Below are 18,749 nucleotides of genomic sequence, written 5' to 3'. Positions count from 1 at the left end.
TTGCCGTGCGGTAGCAAAGAGAACAGTCTATGGCATCATCCCATATGTGTGTGTGTGTTCTGTGTGTGTGTGTGTGTGTGTGTGTGTGTTTCTGTGTGTGTGTGTGTGTGTGTGTGTGTGTGTGTGTGTGTGTGTGTGTGTGTGTGTGTGTGTGTGTGTGTGTGGCTGCAGATTGTAACAGTGTGGTATCTGATGACACTGTGGTGGCTGATTACTCCCAGCATGTTAGTGTGTGTGAGAGAGCGAGAGATAGAGTGGATAGGGGAATATGCCACATTAAGACATACAAACATAGTCCACAATCTGTCCACTGTATGACCAGTATGACCATGAAGAACATGGTAGACCATGATAAGCCATTGCAGATCTGGTTGGGTTCAGTATAAACTGCTCCTCTATCCCTCTGCTATAAAGTCTTAGTTTACACAACACAAAACACACAGATCACTAACACTCACCTTCACAAAACAAACCAACCCTTCAACAGAACACACATATTGTACATTATGTCCATGTTGGTTCAAGTGGCACTGGAGAAAAGGGTTCCCCAGTAAAGGCATCAATCGTCTGAGGATAGATTCCATTTCCAAGTTGATGAAAGAGACCATAGTAGAAGATTGATTAAACTATGGCATCATCCCACTGCGAGGAGGTGTGTGTTGTTGGATGACTTAACTAGGATAACATGTTAGTAGCGTTGTGCTGTGGAACTTAGGTATTTTCCACAGTTGAGTGGGTTTACAGAAGGGCTGCAGTACTGGAGGGAGGCCAGCAACCTCAAGGTCATTCATATCCTCTGCTGTAGATAGATGGATAGATACCACTGTGGCTTTAAACAAAGAAGCTGCACTTGTGTGTGTGAGAGCATGTGTTTATTGTTCATAAAGGTACATGTGTGTGCACAGGCATGCCTACGTGTGTGCAATCTGTCTGCATGTGTGTGTGTGTGTGTGTGTGTGTGTATGTGAGTACAGATTGTGAACATATCAGTGTGTGTCATGATGTGAACGCAGAGGCCCCATACTGAGTGTGTGTGGTGCTCAGGGGAGAAAGAGACAGGAATGTGTAGGGGGGAGGGGGTGGTGTAGCATGCACCTGTGTGTGTGTACAGTCTTTATATTTTCAGTCTGTGTCTCAGAGCACAGCAGAGCATCAAAACAATATCTCTGCAGAGACTCACAAATGCTCTTACCCTCTCGCTCGCTCGCTCTCTCTCACACACACACATTCATACACACACAAAAACACCCCATTAGAAAACCTTTGACACAAACACACACCACACATAAGTCTACCCATTCTGTTAAAAATAACAGGCGCACACACACACACACACACACACACACACACACACACACACACACACACACACACACACACACACACACACACACACACACACACACACACACACACACACACACACACACACACACACACACACACACACACACACACACACACACACACACACACACACACACACACACACAAACACACACACACACAGCCTCCACCACATACTGTAGCTTTTATCTATAACCCCCATTACCTCCCAGACATCTTTCAGTGCAGTCATTCATATTGTCTCCAGACAACATGTCTGTCTAGCTGCTGTTAAAGCCACCAGGATCCCATAATACACCTCTTTGACACTCTGCTACACACTGAACTGACAACAGGTGCGGTGTTGGGGTTAGCAGGGCCAAAGCTCCTTTAAGTATGTGACATAAACTGGCTACATAGAGACTCAGTCAGACAGACAGACAGTCAGTCAGACAGTCAGACAGTCAGACAGTCAGTCAGTCAGACAGTCAGTCCAGTCAGTCAGCCAGTCCAGTCATTCTGGCTGCGTTCCCCTGGGCTGTCTTCCTGGAGCACTGTTTTTAATTCCCTTAGCAGAGAGAACACATCCATTTAGCTCATGCTAATGAGATGCTCAGGAGGCCTACCAATTGACACTGATGGAGAGAGCCTGGACAATCCATCACTCTGTGTGTGTGTGTGTGTGTGGACAGATTTAACCCCAAGAGGAGAAGGAAAGTAGAGTATGTACAGTACAAAGCAACAGCTAAACGTACATCACCAACTGTAGACACTGCTCTTCCATGGCTGGGTGACCGATGTGAAAAGCTATACAGAGACCGTAACACAGTTTGACATGTCCAATCACACAGTCCCACTGATGAGTCATGCCTATTGTGCGTTCTTATATACCACTCACAGCCCACTTCAGGGAATTGCTGGGAACCAGACCGCAGCTTAAACTCACACACACACACACACACACACACACACACACACACACACACACAAACGATCGCACAAGCACATACACACAAGCGCACACACACACACACACACACACACTCACAGAATCAGATATTACGTTGATACAGGTGGAATAAAAGTCAATCAAGATGACTGACATGCCTGATGGGGCGGGACTACATTGTAGGAAGCAGGGTTTGTCTATGTCATGTTTGAGAGCAGCCATTGAGTGGGTGGACACTGACTCCAGCCAATCAGCATTGTAGCCTGACTGTAGCTTGGCAAAATGAAAACGCAGAGAGGCCCTCAGAGATGGAGCACTCATGTAATATGCATGGGTAACGGGCTGAGTGTGTGTGTGTGCGTGCATCTGTCTGTGCGTGTGTGTAAGAGGGCTTTCATGGACGGATGAGAGGATGAGGAGAAGGAAGAAAAGGAGGAGAGTGAGAGGAGATAAGAAACAGGAACACGCATTCATTCTTGCACCTTACACCTCTTTGCTTTAAACCTCTCCGCTTTTAATCAAGTAAAAGATTCAAGTCATTCACCACATTTACAATGAACGAAGTAGAGAGAAAAAAATGAAGCACAGCATCCTTAGAAATATCTGCTGATTCCATGAGGACATGAAAGATTTAAAGCTCTCTATCTCTCTCTCTCTCTCTCTCTCTCTCTCTCTCTCTCTCTCTCTCTCACACTCTCTCTCTCTCTCACTCTCTCTCTCTCTCTCTCTCTCTCTCTCTCTCTCTCTCTCATCTCCCCTCTTTCTCCCTCATCTATCTCCCTCATCTAGCTCCCTTTCTCTCCCCATCCCATCTCCCCTCCCTCGCTCCCCCTCCCATCTCCCCTTTCTCTCTCATTCTCTCTCTTTCTCTCTCTCCCCCTCCCATCTCCCCCCTCACTCTCTCCCCCGCCATCTCCCCCCTCTCTCCCCCTCCCACCTCCCCTTTTGACATTACTGAGCAATGTTCTGCTTCCACACTTTGATAGTGTGTGTGTGTGTGTTTCACTTGGAGCACATAGAGCTGCATATAGAAACAGAGTGACTAGAATGACTCCACATGGTGAGAGAAACAGTCAACAGAACTGTATTATTCAGTACAATAAAGATACAATTATGGAACTGTATATTTAAAAAATATACATTAAAGCAATGTAAAGATAAAACTTATTGAGCAGTGGATGTTCATATCTCTTCACAATGGCAATGTAGAGTGCTCTCAAGTGGATTAAACACAGATGAATCAGGAGGCATGAAAGTGCATTCTTAATGACTTTGCAGCTTAAATTGGCTGGAAGACCAATTAGTAGTGTGGTTAATGTATCTATGTATGTGGACCGTACCATTGTCCATCAATACCCCACATCAAACACCAGGGAGATCAAACACATACTGTACACACACACACACACACACACCCTCATAACTCAGGAGAACACACATCCATGATTGATGTCTACTGTCACAGTGGGCTGTGAGTCAAAGGTGAAAGGTCATTGTGTAAGCATCACACAGTGCAGCTAAACTGGGACACGTTCTGCCAACCTGCAGAGTGTAGATGGAACACTACATTTTCTGACTGGGGCTGCAGTTCAGTCATTTCAGATAGCAGTGTTTTCCACATTGGACTTTCAGAAGTGTGTTTGATTTGAAAAGCAGTGTGCCCAGCATTGGAGGGAGTTGAGTTGATTTAGAAATGGCCAGTTATTATAACCTACAACATGGATCAGTTATTATAACCTATAACTTGGGTCAGTTATTATAAAATGTTTACATTTTAGTCATTTAGCGAGTGCATTTTACAGTTAGTGAGTGCATATTATTTAAATTTTTTCATACTGGCCCCCCGTGGGAAACGAACCTACAACCCTGGCGTTGCAAGCGCCATGCTCTACCAACTGAGCTACACGGGGCCCAAAAAATAACTTGGGTCAGTTATTATAACCTATAACTTGGGTTAGTTATTCTAACCTATAACTTGGGTCAATTATTATAACCTATAACTTGGGTCAGTTATTAAAACATATAACTTGGGTCAGTTAATAAAATGTATAACATGGGTCAGTTATTATAACCGATAACTTGGGTCAGTTATTAAAACATATAACTTGGGTCAGTTATTAAAACGTATAACTTGGGTCAGTTATTATAACCGATAACTTGGGTCAGTTATTATAACCGATAACTTGGGTCAGTTATTAAAACATATAACTTGGGTCAGTTATTAAAACGTATAACTTGGGTCAGTTATTATAACCGATAACTTGGGTCAGTTATTATAACCGATAACTTGGGTCAGTTATTAAAACGTATAACTTGGGTCAGTTATTATAACCGATAACTTGGGTCAGTTATTATAACCGATAACTTGGGTCAGTTATTAAAACGTATAACTTGGGTCAGTTATTATAACCGATAACTTGGGTCAGTTATTATAACCTATAACTTGGGTCAGTTATTATAACCTATAACTTGGGTCAGTTATTAAAACCTATAACTTGGGTCAGTTATTATAACCTATAACTTGGGTCAGGTATTATAACCTATAACTTGAGTCAGTTATTATAATCTATAACTTGGCTCCCTGAGTTTTTCCTGGTCAGGTCACCTGGTCAGGAAACCTCCTGGCCCCAATACTAGCTACAGCAACAACAACAAAAATGCTTTGCCTGTGGGAATGAACTTTGGACCCTGCGCTAACTGGTTTGATATGCACTCTGAAGTTATTATATATCAATATAATGTAACATTTTAAACTGCTTAACTAAGCATCTTGCTGGCAGACTTCTTGGTTTCAGAGTTTCAGAGTAAAGAAAGTTGTTAGTCTCTAAGATTGCAGTTATGTTGTTAAGGCTTCTGGCAAGCAGATTAATGATGAAATGGAGAGAAATATCTGTCATCGCCTGAACAGGAGCCAAAGAACAGAAGCTTCTCTCCCTCTCTCCTCTGGTAATGATGTAGTGAATGTTGTGTTCTCCTTATGATGAGAGGATGGGGGAAAGAGAGGGAGAAAGAGAGAGAGTTTAAAAAGAAGGAGAACAACATTCAGATCTCTGTCACCACCCCTAGGCTTCCTCCTGATAAACTGTAGTACTCCAAAGACATGCTGAAAATAGTATGGTACGCTCCAAAGAGATGCAGAAAATGAGTTCCAACTGACAGATTCTCAACAGACAGGTCCTCAACAGATATTATGGGTGCTATAGTTATGTCTACCCTCGATTCCAAGTCATCCCAATGGTGGTGAACAGCGCATTCCATCCCTTCTGTAAAACACTCTAACTGAAGCGCCACTGTGATGACAGCTGGCACATGTTCATTATACACATGGGCACTGATGAAGACATCGGTAATGACAGCATCATCAAGCACAGGTGCAGCTCAGCTTTAAACCACAGGGACCTCGCATGCATGCGTGCACACACTCCCACACACACACACACACACACACACAAACACACACACGCTCAAACACTCACACACACACTCCATAGCCGTGTTGCTGTAATGCAGAGTTTATTAGAAGTAGTAGTGTTATTTTCCTATTCATGTTTGGGAGGAGAAAGGACATCTGCATAGCAGCTCTGTTGGACACAATGCTATACTGTATCACTGGGGCCAGGGTGGGAGAAACACAGCAACATATTTATCTAATAGCTGTAGTTGGGTGGAAGTTAGCTTGATGGCTATTTGTAATACAGTTGAGAATGATGCTCCAACTGATTAATCAAAATGCTCTTGGATTCTGTTACGACAATTTGTGGTTGGGTGCTTGTCTGAGTCAAGAACAAACAAGAGAAATGCACCGAAAGCTTGAATATTTTCATTCAATTATATGATATTGTATTGTTGTTTGGTATAAGCCTTGTGGTAAATATGCTAACTGAGACAAATGCAATTACATTATGCCTGTATCCCCTAAACCAGTTGAGATTAAGATGGAGCATGTGCAGTGACTGCCTGAGGCTCCAACAGAGTGTGACGTGTCTTCAGTGTTGAACAGAAGAACCACACGATGAGAATCACACAGAGTCACTGTTCTGTCACAATACTCTGTCTTATAGACCTCTCTTTACGAGACATGAGCTTGTCTTTCCCATGGAATTGAATTGAAATGACAAGGAGGTTTGAAGCTGGAGCATGACAGGCAAAGATAAGACGCCCGTATTGTGGTTGTGAAAAAACCTTCCTGAGAATGTGTGAGTCCGTGTTTAAGGGCGGGTGGCATCCTCAGTTTTCCCAGCTCTCCACTGCCTTACTGTGAAGAACATCATACACATACACACATACACACGTCACAGAGCCGTCCTCCAGTGGACCTAGCCCACTAACAAAAACAGCCCAATAAAATATGCATGGAGGGAGAAGAAAAATCTCACCACCCTGGCAAATAAAATATACCCCTCCCTGTTACGTTAAAACATTCATGGAGAATGCTTACCATGTGCTACACTATATATACCACCATGTAGCGGCACATAGGGGAAAGCAGGACCCTGAACCCCAGCAGCACCAAATGGAAGTGTTGTGCTGCTTTGAGCCAGTGAAGGTTGAGCGAGTTCACAGTCTAATCCTGGACTTCACCCATGGGAACTCATAGCTGGGAAAGGAAAGAGCAGGGACGTTTTTACCTTTAAAATGCCTTTTCTGGATCTACTCTGTGTGTGTGTGTGTGTGTGTGTGTGTGTGTGTGTGTGTGTGTGTGTGTGTGTGTGTGTGTGTGTGTGTGTGTGTGATGTTCGTGTGTGTGTATGTGTGTGTGTGTGTGCGTGCGTGTGTGTGTGTGTGTGTGTGTGTGTGCGTGAGGATGGAAGCTCACACTCTGGAAGAATTTAGGCTTTAGCTGTGAGGGGAGCTAAATCCTCACACACACGCACACACATGCACGCAAACGCACTAGGCTACCATTGTCTTGAAAGCTATTGTTCAATTGTGTGTTATATGAATGTTATCAAAAACATCACAATAAGGAGCATACGATTTCCTGCTGGGGGGCCGTTTTCAAGGGATTGTTAAATAAATGTTAACAATTTGGTTGTAATATCATCAGCTCTTGAAGAATATAGTCAGAACTACTAATTTCAGATTATTCCACATTTAGTTATATCATCCGAGTTATACAGCAAGTACAGTAACTGCTTGCTTTTCATGATTTGTAAACAACAATTGATCATGTAATTTCAGACAGCCTCCCGATATCTCTCAATATTAGCTACCATTAATTGGATATTTGAGTGATATAAAAGTGAACTACACCTGACAAGTATGAGTGGTTTACGTTAATTTTCCATCCCTTGTGGCTCTGCCTGGGCACATTTGCCAATGTACTTTTAGCTGATAATGTTTACTTTGCAAGCTACCAGTAGAAACTTTGTACAGCTGGCTAAACATAGTGGTAAGTATAACTAATGTACTTTTTTCTCCAACCAAATCCGATTGCTGCTGATAGACATGATAGGCTACATGGATTGATGGACCACGTCAAATTGGCTAGCTAGCTAATAGCAGATCATGTCGACATGGCTAGTTAACAAGCTAACTTTCAGGGGATAAACTAGATTGCTATATCCAAATATTGTTTGATTTGCTTGCCATCTATAGTGGTGATGACAGAAGTCAGACTGAAAACTTTACCAGGTCGAGGACTTGCCGATGTCAAGCTCTTTCCAAAAGCCTAATCTCTGATGTAACCTATGTTGTTTGTTTAGCTATCTAGCTAGCCACATGCCAAATGGATAGGCTACCCTCACATATCTGAAATTACATGATCAACTGATGTTTACTGATAATGAAAAGCATGCAGTTACTTGCTGTATAACTCTGATGATAGAGCTAAATGTGGAATAATCGGAAATGTGTAGTTCTGACTATGATCTTCAAGAGGTGATGATATTAAAAAACCCTAGAGGTGATTGATGCACTGGTGCATCAATTTAAATTACATAACAAAAAAATCCCCATCAAAATCTGTCAGTTTAAGATAGATATCTAGAGATATTGGATGCGTCTCAATACACCGCATCCGCTAGTGTCGCACTTCCGCATCTGCGGTGAAAGGTGGCAGAGCTAGAGCGGTGTTTGTCAGACCATGAGACATCCCGAAAATCGGTCTTCTCACGAAAATGTATGTAGCGTCCAAACGGTTTGACCTACAAACTACAAACGTTTTTTGCTCTACAACCCCCACAAGTGTCAGGGGACTCGTCTGAAGTCGGTACCGTCGATATGCCAACTTCGGTGTGTAGGGTCCGAAATGTTTGAGCTACAAACTAATGTGACCCCACTGTGAAAAGGGGAGATTCTCACAAACACGATGGTGTTCTCTGTTTGCTCTACGACCCCATAAGTGTCACAGGATTCGTCTGAAGGTAGCCGGTACCAGTTTAAAAAAATTAATGGAAGTATGAAGGTAGTTTTGTGCCTTCCCCAAAAAAGTGGTTAAATATGTGTAGAAATAATAATATATATATATATATATATATATATATATATCTGAGCTTTCTTATATCTCCTAGATATAGGACAGACACTTGAAAACCTAGTTTCTTATGAATGTGTTATTCAATGCGTTTCTCTGGGCTATAGTAGTAAAGGCCAAATTCTATATTTGATCCCCAAAAAAATGTATATATAAATGTTTATACCTAAAGGGGTCCTAAAATTCTAAATCAAATAGCTTAATGATCCATAGTATGACCATCGTAAAACAATTCCATATGTCCATATGTCTATCATTTATTTATTTAACAATCCTTTGAAAATGGCATGCAGTTGTCAATGGTTTTAGCGGAGCTGGGGGCAGCCAAATTGTTACAGGAGGGGGTCGCAGTTCCGGAGCGACCCACTAGGTGTCATCCTCTGACAACCTTAGGCACCTCCTCACTCACAGTCTGGACTAATCATTATCCTATTGGTGTCACCTGTGTCTACCTGTTCACCTGTGTATTTATGCCCTCACTTCCCTGTGTTCCCTTGCTCAGTTTTCTCTGCTAGTTTCTCTATGCTCAGCAAGTACTAATCAGTGTCTGATCTGAGAAGTATGTACAGGTACTTGAGAAGTGTTCTCCCTGTTTCTTTATTATTTAAGTCGTAGTTACTTTTTTACTACTGCCTACTGTCTATCCTGCACCGCACCTGGGTCACACCTCACACCAACCCTTACACCAAATCAAGTGCTCTGCACCGTATTGTGACGTTTTATTGATAACGACCTATTAACAGTCTAAGGTTGCCACTATCACACTCAGTAGACAAAACAGAAAATACGCCTTTCATAATGAAGCCATTGTTGCCACTAGTGTTATCAGTCCTTTTGATATCACACACACACAAACACACACACACACACACACACACGCACACACACACACAGTAGGGCCTGGGGAAACAAACATACACACACTCTTCTGATCTCAGTTGTTCTAGGGCTTTGTGCGCTCTCCAAAAAAAACTGTTTATCAAGATGAGACACAACTTGGAAACTGAACAAAGAAACCAAAGCTTCTGCATTGTTACAATGCCTTGTATAGTGATATGACAACTAGACACTAACAGCGAGAGCTATTCAGTATATATTACTGGCCTAGACTGGCTGCGTACAGATGTGGTATCTTAAATTGATCACCCTGTTGCAGGAGAACTTTCCTGCAATGCTGAATTTTTTTAACTTGTAGTACATTTGAGGTTTAAAAAGGCTTCTGAAATTTGCAATTTCCACTTTGAAATTTCAGACTTGATTTTCCCTTATGAAAAATGTATCAAACCCAACAAAAATGTCCATGAATTATAATCCACATAATAATTCACATTTCATGTTGCTGCAGGATTATTTTGCTGCTGTAGCAAACTGGCTCAAGTTAAGATCCCACATCTGCACTGCCTGGGCTCTTTGTCAAGCTCTGTCACAGATCTGAGTCTTCATAATCCAAATCAGCATTGATCTGACTTGGAGTCTGGGTAGACACAGCCCATGTCGAGGCTGGAGAGGTATGAAGTGTTCAAAGAGGTGGGCGGCAAGCCTTTTAAACGGCCATTCACCCTAGCATAGGATCTAAGCTCTCGACTTTGTCAATAGATTTAGGTTGCAATCAAACCCTGACTAATGAATATAGCTTCTAATTAGCCTGTGGTAAATAGTACTTCCCTGGCTATACGTCAAGCTATACTTATGATAATCCAAGGGATCGTTGGTTAGAATCACTGCTGTTCAAATCAAATTAAATCCAATTGTATTTGCCACATGCGCCGAATACAACAGGTGTAGACATTACAGTGAAATGCTTACTTACAAGCCCTTAACCAAGAATGCAAAGTAAAACAAATAAAAAAGTGTTAAGCAAAAAAAATTTAAGCAAATAACTAAAGAGCAGCAGTAAAATAAAATAACAGTAGGGAGGCTATATACAGGGGGGGTACCGGTGCAGAGTCAATGTGCGGGGGCACCGGCTAGTCGAGGTAATTGAGGTAATATGTACATGTGGGTAGAGTTAAAGTGACTATGCATAAATAAAAAACAGAGTAGCAGCAGAGTAAAAAAGGGGGATGGGGTGGGGGTGGGGGGGGGCAGTGCAAATTGTCCGGGTAGCCATGATTAGCTGTTCAGGAGTCTTATGGCTTGGGGGTAGAAGCTGTTGAGAAGCCTTTTGGACCTAGACTTGGCGCTCCGGTACCGCTTGCCGTGCGGTACCAGAGAGAACAGTCTATAATAATAATAATAATATGCCATTTAGCAGACGCTTTTATCCAAAGCGACTTACAGTCGTGCGTGCATACATTTTTGTGTATGGGTGGTCCCGGGGATCGAACCCACTACCTTGGCATTACAAGCGCCGTGCTCTACCAGCTGAGCTACAGAGGACCACAGGGTGACTAGGGTGGCTGGAGTCTTTGACAATTTTGAGGGCCTTCCTCTGACACCGCCTGGTATAGAGGTCCTGGATGGCAGGAAGCTTGGCCCCAGTGACTGTCTTGGTTTGTTTGGACCATGATAGTTCGTTGGTGATGTGGACACCAAGGAACTTGAAGCTGTCAACCTGTCCACTACAGCCCCGTTGATGAGAATGGGGGCGTGTTCAGTCCTCTTTTTTTTCCCTGTAGTCCACAATCATCTCCTTTGTCTTGATCACGTTGAGGGAGAGGTTGTTATCCTGGCACCACACGGCCAGGTCTCTGACCTCCTCCCTATAGGCTGTCTCATCATTGTCGGTGATCAGGCCTACCACTGTTGTGTCGTCTGCAAACTTAATGATGGTGTTGGAGTCGTGCCTGGCCATGCAGTCATGGGTGAACAGGAAGTACAGGAGGAGACTGAGCACGCACCCCTGAGGGGCCCCCGTGTTGAGGATCAGCGTGGCAGATGTATTGTTACCTAGATCAGCGTGGCAGATGTGTTGTTACCTACCCTTACCACCTGGGATGGCCCGTCAGGAAGTCCAGGATCCAGTTAGCAGAGGGAGGTGTTTAGTCCCAGGATCCTTAGCTTAGTGATGAGCTTTGAGGGCACTATGGTGTTGAGCGCTGAGCTGTACTCAATGAATAGCATTCTCACGTAGGTGTTCCTCTTGTCCAGGTGGGAAAGGGCAGTGTGGAGTGCAGTAGAGATTGCATAATCTGTGGATCTGTTGGAGCGGTATGCAAATTGGAGTGGCTCTAGGGTTTCTGGGATAATGGTGTTGATGTGAGCCATGACCAGCCTTTCGAAGCACTTCATGGCTACAGACGTGAGTGCTACGGGTCGGTAGTCATTTAGGCAGGTTATCTTAGTGTCCTTGGGCACAGGGACTATGGTGGTCAGCTTGAAACATGTTGGTATTACAGACTCAGTCAGGGACATGTTGAAAATGTCAGTGAAGACATTTGCCAGTTGGTCAGCGCATGCTCAGAGTACACGTCCTGGTAATCCGTCTGGCCCTGCGGCCTTGTGAATGTTGACCTTCTTAAAGGTCTTACTCACATCGGCTATGGACAGCGTGATCACATAGTCATCCGGAAAAGCTGGTGATCTCATGTATGCTTCAGTGTTGCTTGCTTCAAAGCGAGCATAGAAGTGATTTAGATCGTCTGATAGGCTTGTGTCACTGGGCAGCTCGCGGCTGTGCTTCCCTTTGTAGTCTGTAATAGTTTTCAAGCCCTGCCACATCTGACGAGCGTCAGAGCCGGTGTAGTACGATTCAATCTTAGTCCTGTATTGACTCTTTGCCTGTTTGATGGTTCGTCAGAATGCATAGCGGGATTTCTTATAAGCGTCCGGGTTAGAGTTCCGCTCCTTGAAAGCAGCAGCTCTAGCCTTTAGCTCAGTGCAGATGTTGCCTGTAATCCATGGCTTCTGGTTGGGGTATGTACGTACGGTCATTGTGGGGACGATGTCATCGATGCACTTATTGATGAAGCCAGTGACTGATGTGGCGTACTCCTCAATGCTATCTGAAGAATCCCGGAACATATTCCAGTCTGTGCTAGCAAAACAGCCCTGTAGCTTAGCATCTGCGTCATCTGACCACTTCCTTATTGACCGAGTCACTGGTGCTTCCTGCTTTAGTTTTTGCTTATAAGCAGGAATCAGGAGGATATAGTTATGGTCAGATTTGCCAAATGGAGGGCGAGGGAGAGCTTTGTAAGTGTCTCTGTGTGTGGAGTAAAGGTGGTCTAGAGTTTTTTTCCCTCTGGTTGCACATTTAACATGCTGGTAGAAATTAGGTAGAACGGATTTAAGTTTCCCTGCATTAAAGTCCCCGGCCACTATGAGCGCTGCCTCTGGATGAGCGTTTTCCTGTTTACTTATGGCCTTATACAGCTCATTGAGTGCAGTCTTAGTGCCAGCATTGGTTTGTGGTGGTATATAGACAGCTACAAAAAATATAGAAGAAAACTCTCTTGGTAAATAGTGTGGGCTACAGCTTATCATGAGATATTCTAACTCAGGCGAGCAAAACCTTGAGACTTCCTTAGTATTAGATTTTTTGCACCAGCTGTTGTTTACAAATATACACAGACCACCACCCCTTGTCTTACCGGAATCAGCCGTTCTATCCTGACGATGTAGCGTATATCCCGCCGGCTGTATGTTATCAATGTCGTCGTTCAGCCACGACTCGGTGAAACATAACATATTACAGTTTTTAATGTCCCATTGGTAGGATAACCGTAGTTTTAGGTCGTCTACCTTATTTTCAAATGATTGAACATTGGCTAATAGGATTGATGGAAGAGGCAGTTTACTCGCTCGCCGTCGGATCCTTACAAGGCACCCCGACCTACGTCCACGATATCTCTGTCTCTTTCTCATGCGAATGACGGGGATTTGGGCCTTGTCGGGTGTCTGTAGGATATTCTTCACGTCCGACTCGTTGAAGAACAATTATTCGTCCAATACGAGGTGAGTAATCGCTGTCCTGATATCCAGAAGCTCTTTTTGGTCATAACAGACGGTGGCAGAAACATTATTTACAGAATAAATTACAAATAACGCCAAAAAACACACATAATAGTAGAATTGGTTAGAGGGCTGTAAAACGGCAGCCATCTTCTCCGGCGCCATTATTATTATTATTATGCTGTTGAGCTAAATAAATTAGAAGGGAAAAAAACTTTTTCTCCTCATTTAAAACTAGAAGTAGATCTAATCTTACACAGCTAAATTTGATCGGTAAATTGAACATTGTGGGTGTTTATATGAGAACCACCAGAAAGTGTTGAATTTACACTTTTGGAAGTGTTGCCCTTTTAACACTGATACTTTCCAACATTAAAATGTTACACTGTTACGGTGTTCACGAATACCTCGTATTTAACACTTTAGAATTCGATGTTTACATTAGGTCAGTGTTAAATGTACACTGTTATGGTGTTCACTGGTACCTTGTATTGGACACTTTAGAATTACATTTTCACACTAGGTCAGTGTTACATTTACACTGTTATGGTGTTCACTTATACCTTCACAGCAAATTCTCCAGTGTTAAATCAACACTGAGAGTGTTACATTTAACACTAGTCCAGGGCTTATACAGATCCACAATTTTCAGTGTTAAATTAACACACTGCTTAGTTCAAAGCCTTATTTACATATTTCCCAATGTGCCTTTCGAGTGAATTGTGGACTTACCACCCATGACTGTATTTGTTAGTGACAGAGACATGGTTGTTGCATTCATCCATTTTCAGTCCTGTGGCCTTCACCAAGTGAGGTCCTAAGCGAATATGTTATCATTCAAATTAAATTATTTAACAGAATACAACACATAATTCATAAGGCCTTATTTTACAAGCCTAGTTGTACCCTAATACAATGAACTGAAACTCATAGTTTACAGGCTAAATCAGGCCTGCAAGTCACATTATGCTGGCTTGCAAAGTGATGTGTATTTCCTGACTGGGGATATCCAACATTTTGAATTTTTATTCACCCACAACCTGCATTCAGAATGACTGCCGGGTTGGGAAGACTAAGATATGAAACTACCTTAAGCATCTAAACTGGAACAACCATTTCAGTAAAGGATGCAATAAGTCCATATAACAGATTGGATTAACTTAGAAAAATTTATGTTATTTAGTAGCATAAGATTAATTAATCAATCAATGTACATACAAAAACATAGATGTTGAAACAAACAATTCTAAAAATCTAACCGCAATAGAGCATGCTGGGAAATATGATAATGATGGGTGTGATTTTGGTTTAACACTGGTTATTAATACAAACACTAGGGTTCTTTTACACCAATGAGTGTTAATTTAACACTTATAAAGTTAATTTAACACCTGAATCAACTTTAGAAATGTTACACTGAAAAATCAACACTAGGTAACACTGGCCAATTTGACAACCTGATTGAACAACAGTATTTTTTAATGACAGCTTACAAACCAACATCAACTGGCATTCAGTCAGTTTATAGTAAGACAAAGTAACACCACATCAAGACCAAAACTGCTTACACCAGGATATGAACACTGACGATTTTGCTGTGTAGTGAGAGAATCAGGAGGGAACTGAGTGCTAAAATTGTGAGAGTTGTGAGACTTGTTCATTTCTAAACTACAAGGTGCGGAAAAAAAGACCAAAGGTTTTCAAAAGGGCTGTCGACAGGACATTCAGGAACGTTTCCAAAGAAAGTGTCTGAAAAGCCCAGTCTGCAAAAGTGTGTTGTTGTTTGAGGGGCTTTTATCTCAGAGTTGGACGTATTTCAGGATAGTACAGTTTTCAATCCAGGAAATAAAAGCAGTACTGCATTAGCCAGTCCTTTCTCCTCTCTGTTCAACAGTATATTCTTTATAGTTTACTGGATGTTGTGGGTTGTTAGTTAGAGTAGTGTGTGCCCTTCAGATATCCAAACATCACACACTGTGATAAACATGTAACTACAGACAAACACATGAACGGACAAACGTGCACATAAACTCTATACAGTGAGTGGAGGGCCTATGCACCAGGGTGGTGGGCAGCGGCTAGTGCTGCTTAGTTTACCTGGCTGGTGTCGTGTGTACATCACATTAAACCCTGAGCATCTCATCACCAGCAACGCTCATGCTTAGTTAATGGGGCTACTTCTCTGTTTGAATGAAAGCAGGGCCTTGATAAGCCACACGTCCCCCTGAACCAATGACCTGTGCTAAGGGTCTGTAATTGTATTTTTCCTGCCTCCTCTAAATCTCCCCGGTGCCCTCCTCATATCACTCTATGCCAGCGCAACACTTCACTCCACCACCGCACCGCAGCCCGTAACCTAGCAACGGCCCGCTGAAGGCCTGAAGAGCAGCAGCTTCCGTTTGGTTTTGTGTGAGTGGTGCCTTGGCAACAAAGTGAGCTCCTTTTCATTTCAGATGATAGGCAGCTTTATCTGAGTGTAGCTCGTAAGTATCTGTATACTGAACTGTCTCTTACCTACAGAGACCACTGCGGATAAAGATGTAGCCTATCTAGGTCCAAGCAGAGAAATGGGACCAAGGGATTTCGTTCATAACTAATGCCTTCTTATGATTCACCTTGAACTTGTATATCAGCCGTTGATTAAACAAATCTATCTACCGTCTAGGTGATAGAAAGTGTGTGTGTTGTTTGTGACGTGTTTGTTCTGTACTCACCCGCAGCCATCTGCATGTATCCAGCCAGTGTACAGATCCTCCTCTCACAGCCTCCGCTGGGCAGGAAGATGGTGATGATGGCCAACAGGGAGCTGACCGCCAGGAGAGCACATCCTCCCGAACAGAGCACTGCACTTGTCTGAAACACACACAACATTTTATCAGACGCTTTTATCCAAAGAAATGTACATAACTGTCAACGGAAATCAAACCCACAACCCCGGTGTTGTCAGCATAGTGCTCTAACTCAATGAGCCATTGGAACCAGGAACCACACCAGTAGTGGTCAGTGCAAGCCTGATCACTTGTTAACCTAATGTCAAATTGATACACTCCTTATGCATTTGAATCATGATGATGATACAACTTTGTTATTCTGTTTGAACCATTCTAAATGGTCACTGCCTCTCTGGTCATGGAGGATCAGAAATAGCGGCTAACACACACACATAAACACACACACAGACACACGCACAGCTGTGTGTCAGGTGAGTGGGGGGTCCAGGTGAATTCCCCCAGACAGACAGCCTTCTTCCTCATCCTGATTCCTGCTGCCTGAACGTCTCTTCATTAATTAGGCCTTCACTCTGTCTTACACTGACTGTCTCTGGCTTTGATAAAGCTGCTGCACATCCTCCCTCATACATCTATTCCTACCCCCCCCAGACAAACAGACACACACACACACACACATTGGAATGAGTCCCGTGAGTGATTAGCAGAAAAATGTATAACATGCATGAGGGAATCATACCACTAATACAGATGTCATTAGCATCGTCCATGATGTGTTTCACCACTGACACAGAGTGAGAAAAAAGACAGCAAGAATCTCCATGCCTGATAGAAGCTGCAATTCAATAGTTCTTGCGAGTTTGGAGCAGAGAAAATGGGGACGGTCGCCTTCATTCTTTGATGAAGGTAAGAAAAAAAAGAGAGCTAGATGAAAAAGCAACCCCCGCTGTTCTGAGATAAGCTACTCTATACTCTCTTTAGAGCAGAGATTGAATAACTAGAACAGAATAACTTGGTTAAGATTCAATGAGTTCTCTTTCTCTGTCTCCTCTCCTCATACATATCAGTCAACGCCATCTCTCCCAAACAGTGTAATTTATAAAGCTCTTACATTGCACTCAAAGCACTCACAGTCACAATAGTGAGTGTCCTTTACAAGTGTTTCTGGTGATTGTGGAAAGAAATTCATATGCAACCTTTTTAGAATTGTGTCATTATCTTCCAATAAAAAAACTATTCTGCAGCTGAATAGCTCCATCAAGACAAAGGAGTCAGTTAGGAAAAGAGAAGTGTTAGAAAGAAAAAGAGGGAGGAGATATGTGCTGGGTTAAATCAACATGCCTTTTATTAATCAAAGCAATAATCAATAGTGAACAACAATGTTTTCCGATTATGGTGATGATGACGACGATGATGGTAATGATGAAGGTGCTGGTGCTGCATTGCTGATCATATGAGAGGTGAGAGGAAGGTATGCAGACTAGGCTAACGGATATAGAAAAGCCATTAAATATGATGTTCTTTGTTCTCTTTTCCTCTCTCACTAAAATGATAGTCATGTATGCATGGGAATGTCTGGTTCTTTCCCCCGTTGCTGGATCCTGCTTTCACCCCAGACGCTTTATCTGGACATGGTTCTACAGGACCTCCACCAGCCGAAGTAGTAACATTAACACTATGCCATCTAATTGCAGTCGCTGTACTCATATTATACAGTAGAACTATCGCCTTATGGTGAGGATAGCCGTGCTGCAAGCACAGCTTCAGACGCAATCGTTAGGCAAGGATGAAACAGCGTCTGTGCCACCAGTAAGAACAGATAGTAGTATAAATCCCCTTACACAATCCCCGCAGCCGGACAATTTTCTCAAGGCTTCTGGAAAGAAATGCTGTCGGCATGCTCAACTGGTGTCGCTCATTCAGCCGACAGAAACGTTCAACCGGTTCTCCCCATTAAGCAACGAGTCGGAGTCAGAGGCCAAGCCTTCTCAGGTCTTTCCTCCACCCGTTACGGGGTCTGAGCCACCGGCCTCCCACCATTAGCTCTGACAAATTGAAAACCCTAGTCATTGGCGACTCCATTACCCGCAATATTAGACTTTAAAAGAATCATCCAGCGATCATACACTGTTTACCAGGGGGCAGGGCTACCGACGTAAAGGCTAATCTGAAGATGGTGCTGGCTAAGGCAAAAACTGGCGAGTGTAGAGAGTATAGGGATATTGTTATCCACGTCGGCACCAACGATGTTAGGATGAAACAGTCAGAGGTCACCAAGAACAACATAGCTTCAGCGAGTAAATTAGCTAGAAAGATGTGTCGGCATCGAGTAATTGTCTCTGGCCCACTCCCAGTTAGGGCGAGTGATGAGCTCTAC

At 43.0% G+C, this 18,749-nt stretch overlaps 1 protein-coding gene across 1 annotated transcript in view; it reads right to left on the bottom strand.

The window, feature by feature from the left end:
• The window catches only part of LOC121578884 (transmembrane protein 211), a 169,462-nt gene that overhangs the window by 113,753 nt on the left and 36,960 nt on the right, over nucleotides 1–18,749 (bottom strand). The window contains exon 2 of the mRNA XM_045224566.1: nucleotides 16,358–16,496. Coding sequence (XP_045080501.1) covers nucleotides 16,358–16,496 — 139 coding nt within the window. The remainder of the gene's footprint in view (nucleotides 1–16,357; nucleotides 16,497–18,749) is intronic.

This window comes from Coregonus clupeaformis, chromosome 13 (genome assembly GCF_020615455.1).
Source record: "Coregonus clupeaformis isolate EN_2021a chromosome 13, ASM2061545v1, whole genome shotgun sequence".
NCBI lineage: Eukaryota > Metazoa > Chordata > Actinopteri > Salmoniformes > Salmonidae > Coregonus > Coregonus clupeaformis.
The sequence above is the reverse complement of the archived record's forward strand: the minus strand, read 5'-3'. Positions and strand labels throughout refer to the sequence as shown.